This window comes from Salvelinus fontinalis, unplaced genomic scaffold (assembly GCF_029448725.1).
Source record: "Salvelinus fontinalis isolate EN_2023a unplaced genomic scaffold, ASM2944872v1 scaffold_0794, whole genome shotgun sequence".
In the NCBI taxonomy this organism is placed as follows: domain Eukaryota; kingdom Metazoa; phylum Chordata; class Actinopteri; order Salmoniformes; family Salmonidae; genus Salvelinus; species Salvelinus fontinalis.
Window position 1 is genome coordinate 785 of NW_026601003.1, and position 4,368 is coordinate 5,152.

At 40.2% G+C, this 4,368-nt stretch overlaps 1 protein-coding gene across 2 annotated transcripts; it reads left to right on the forward strand.

The window, feature by feature from the left end:
* The first annotated feature begins 223 nt into the window (after positions 1-223).
* Positions 224-4,368, forward strand: LOC129847353 (cobalamin trafficking protein CblD-like). 2 transcript variants are annotated; one of them, XM_055915120.1, is made up of 8 exons: positions 224-282; positions 833-871; positions 990-1,137; positions 1,469-1,689; positions 1,871-1,979; positions 2,225-2,343; positions 3,125-3,211; positions 3,400-4,368. In XM_055915120.1, the coding sequence occupies exons 2-8, from the start codon at positions 863-865 to the stop codon at positions 3,613-3,615; spliced, it is 909 nt and encodes a 302-aa protein (XP_055771095.1). In that variant the 5' UTR covers positions 224-282; positions 833-862; the 3' UTR covers positions 3,616-4,368. The 2 variants fall into 2 exon arrangements, with proteins under 2 accessions (XP_055771095.1, XP_055771094.1); XM_055915119.1 differs by lacking the exon at positions 224-282 and adding an exon at positions 289-575.

Sequence of the window (4,368 nt, forward strand, 5' to 3'; positions counted from 1 at the left end):
GCAGAGGTCTAGTAATCAGTAGACTACTTTTTTTGTGATTATAGCTATCACAATTTCAACAAGGTTATTTTATAGAACATCAGTCGACCTCGGTAGGCTTTTCCCATTATATATTTTTTTTAATAAATGTTCCTGATTCGTGTAGATATGCTGCCATCTGACGGACATCCTCTGATAACACATGCAATCAAAAAGCTCGGTTTGTCCCTCGTCGTATACTGTTCTCAAGTCATGTGAACTCGCGTACGTGCTGCAGCGTGAACTATAGAGTCGTCTGATTAGGTAAGAGCATGATGTTCCTTTACATAACAGCACATATTCACTCGAATATTTCAGGAACGTAACGCATGTCATCGTGTTGTAATGGTGTATGTTTACATTGAAATGTAACTTTGAAAACTATGAAATTATCATCGCAAACTTACGTCTGTCGCGAACGAGAAGTGAGAGTGCAGCCGATCAAAACAAACAAGACTGGACTTGTCAGCTCTTTCAGCTACCAAGCTAATTAGCATAGCTAGGCTGTCTGTCATTGCCAGTTGTCAACAACAACACTAGTTAGCTGTATCGAATACGTATGTATCATCTTGTTTTTGTCCCTTTTAACTTGCTAGATAGTCAAAAGCATAGCAGTAAGCAACAATTATGACGCAATCGCTAAGGCAACACTCATAGTATATAACCGTACAAGCTAACTTGCAATATCAACTTCACGTTTGATCAATTAAATTATATTTCTCACTGTCTGCTGTATTCTGTCTGTCTGCATGGTTTATTAGATGACACATTATGTAATGTCACACATGTAGTACTCATCTTTCCATATCTTCAGGTGTAAAACTAGTGACAGAGGGCCACCAGGATGACTAGTGTAAGTACTATACATTACAACATATAATAGACGGTAATGTAATAGTATTGTGGTGTAATAATAATACTGTAGCTAGGGTGCTTGACGCTTTTTCTCTGATTGATTAATAACCGTGTAGGTGCTGTGTGGCCGAGCCCGGCTGGTGATAACCCAGTCGTCAGGGCGTCAGGCCCTAGCTGCACTCAGGGTGGGCTGGATACGAACTTTCTCAGCTGCTGGTTCTGATGAGCCTTATTTTGTGGTGCCACGAGGGGACTCAGACTCAGGTAGGCTACTGCTATATCAAATACAACACCGATAACGCTGGTTCATTTCTTATTTTCCACTAACTGTGACCATATTTTGGTATTTGGGCCTGTGCGTTTTTTAGTTATGAATTGTAATTACAGTGAATTGGGAAAGAATTCAGACCCCTTCCCTTTTTCCACATTTTGTTACGTTACAGCCTTATTCTAAAATTGATTATATTAAAAAAATCTCAGCAATCTACACACAATACCCCATCATGACAAAGCAAATGTTACATTTTTTTGGTGCAAATTCATACATTTGTCAGATTGAACATTATTGCAATATACTCCTCTTTCTCCCTACCAGGCCCTAGGACAGTATGGCCTGATGAGAACATGGGACCGTTTGGCCCCCAGGACCAGCGGTTCCAGTTGCCAGGTAACTCGGGCTTTGACTTTCACCTGGAAGGCATGGCAGACCAGAGGATGAAAGGCCCAGTCCACAGGACGGTACCTGACGTTCTGACTGCTGCTACTAGCAACGAGAGACATGAGTTTGTAATGGCCCAGTTTGTCAGCGAGTTTCAGGTAAATACGTCACTCACAATAACTCTTTAACTAAACAAAATGTGTCCTTATTCAATTGTAAATAAACATGGATATTATTCTTAAACATTGCAAAAATATATTTATATAATTTTATATAAACATTTCTATTATGTTTCATACTGGTAGAGTTATATGTTGAATACTTGTTTTTTCTTTGTAGGTCAACAGTGGTCCCATGTTATGGAGGAGCGTCCGCAAGGCAGAGCACTACTTTGATCAGCCCAATGTGAACTGTTCTATACAGACCTGTCCTGAGCTGCTGAAGAAAGGTAGCGCTTTTTATTAGCATGGTGTTAGAATACTTATCATAACATTAACTATTCATGTAATGTTTTATCAACCGCAATCCACACACGTCAGATAGTTTATATTGCATACAGCCAGATCCACTAGGGGGAAGTCACTGCTAATGTCACGAATGTTGTCCAAGTGGGTGATAGCTGACTTTTCTGTAGGCCTATTGGCTAGCTAGCAGTTGAATGTGTAACAAATGTCTGTTTATTTCCTCTGTTAGAGTTTGAATCCTATTTCCCCTCGGCCCCAGCCAGCGCCATCACTGTTGTCACGGTGAAACACACCAGATGTGAGGTGATCGACAAAGAAGTGATCGACAGAGAACAGCTACTGCACAAAGTGAGTTAGAGCTCCATGTCTACTGGTTGTTTCCCATTGATATGGATTCAGTGATACTCATTTCAGTCAATTATTCTGGCATCACTTTTTGGTTTTAGGACTGCGTACTTATTGAAGGCCTTACTCTGTACCTCCCCTTTATTGGTGAACTGTTTTCTTGTCTGTTAACTGTCAGTTAGTTTGACTACTGACATACTGGACGTTTTCAGTAATATCAGTTAGTTTGAGTACTGACAGGTACTAGTTTGAGTACTGACAGGTACTAGATGTTTTCAGTAATATCAGTTAGTTTGAGTACTGACAGGTACTAGTTTGACTACTGACAGATACTAGATGTTTTCAGTTAGTTTGACTACTGACAGATACTGGATGTTTTCAGTAATATCAGTTAGTTTGACTACTGACAGGTACTAGTTTGAGTACTGACAGGTACTAGATGTTTTCAGTTAGTTTGACTACTGACAGGTACTAGATGTTTTCAGTTAGTTTGACTACTGACAGGTACTAGATGTTTTCAGTTAGTTTGACTACTGACAGGTACTAGATGTTTTCAGTTAGTTTGACTACTGACAGGTACTGGATGTTTTCAGTAATGTCAGTTAGTTTGAGTACTGACAGATACTGAATGTTTTCAGTAATATCAGTTAGTTTGAGTACTGACAGATACTGAATGTTTTCAGTAATATCAGTTAGTTTGTGTACTGACAGATAATGGATGTTTTCAGTAATATCAGTTAGTTTGTGTACTAACAGATAATGAATGTGTTCTGTTATTCCCCAGTTTGTCAGTGGTGCTAAGGAAATCTGCTTTGCTCTGTGGACAGCTGGCTTCTGGGCTGACTTCATTGACCCCTCATCAGGATCAGCTGTGAGTTGTTCTCCTACCTGTTTTGTTTGTTTATTAATTGTTCATGTCAAAATATCTATATAATGTGTAATACATATGTACTTTTCATGTACTGTTTACTGTACTTCATCAATCTGAGATGTTTTCCAGGAGACGTATGTCGTCTTCAAGACATCCACATCACATCATTCCTTTGTCTTGTCCCACAGTTCTTTGGATCTCACTCCAACCACCCACTACTCAAAGAGGAGGAGTGGAGCCGTCTAGGTTTCCATATCGAGGCCTCTGGATCCTGCACAGTTATCCGTCACGTCCTGAGGGGAACACCTACGTTTGTTGGAACTGTTTTCACTACCGCACCTGCTAACAGTCAAGTCATGGAAAGACTTCAAGGCCAGTCAAGTGCATTTGAAGACAGGGACTAGTTTTTATATTTAGTTAACACCATGTGAGAATGGTGTATCTCACTATCCAAAAGACTGCTTGTGCCCTGACCTCTGTTTGTTCACTTTGGATTGTTTTGGAGGAATACCCTTACCCATAAGCCCTTGTCTTCACCACACCAGCATGGAGAGGAAGTTCTAATGGGTTGTTGTCTTCAGACACATGCCTAACTATGTTAACCTGGTCCCAGATCTGTTTGTCTTGTTCTGTTAGTGCTGTCTTGCCAAAGTTGGTAAGAGGACACAAACAGATCTGGGACCAGGCTATATAACTATGTACTTGGAAGTAGACCGGTAGGTTGCGTACAGTACTTCTGCAATCTATCGTTGACTCTGATGATATCATAAAGACTTGACTGAGGAAGATCCCTTTGGCAGCTGTGTTTAAACACCCAATAAACCACTTAGCTACCTTTGACTGAGGGCCCTTTTTCTGGCCTTAGCGCTGAAGATCCGCGCGATATAACTCCAAAGGCAATGTTCCGCATTCACGGTAAACGCTGCATATCTCAGTTCAATCTGAAATAATCTTTACGTTTCTATCGTGCTGTAACACTCAAATTCAGCACTATGGATTGAATCTAGTCTAATATAGTTAAGACTTTCAGACTAATCTAGTGTCTACAGAGTATTGCTACTGTACAGGGTTTTCCTTCACTTGCACAATGGGAATAGAAATATGGTGTCTGCTGTACGTTTCTACCATAATGAATTAAAATGTCTATGTTGCTGGTA

Bases quoted from the DNA above. Each gene is read 5' to 3' on its own strand.
- LOC129847353 (XM_055915120.1), top strand. The intron at 1,980-2,224 runs GTAGCGCTTTTT...TTCCTCTGTTAG, and splicing joins TCCTGAGCTGCTGAAGAAAG to AGTTTGAATCCTATTTCCCC. The intron at 2,344-3,124 runs GTGAGTTAGAGC...GTTATTCCCCAG, and splicing joins GAGAACAGCTACTGCACAAA to TTTGTCAGTGGTGCTAAGGA.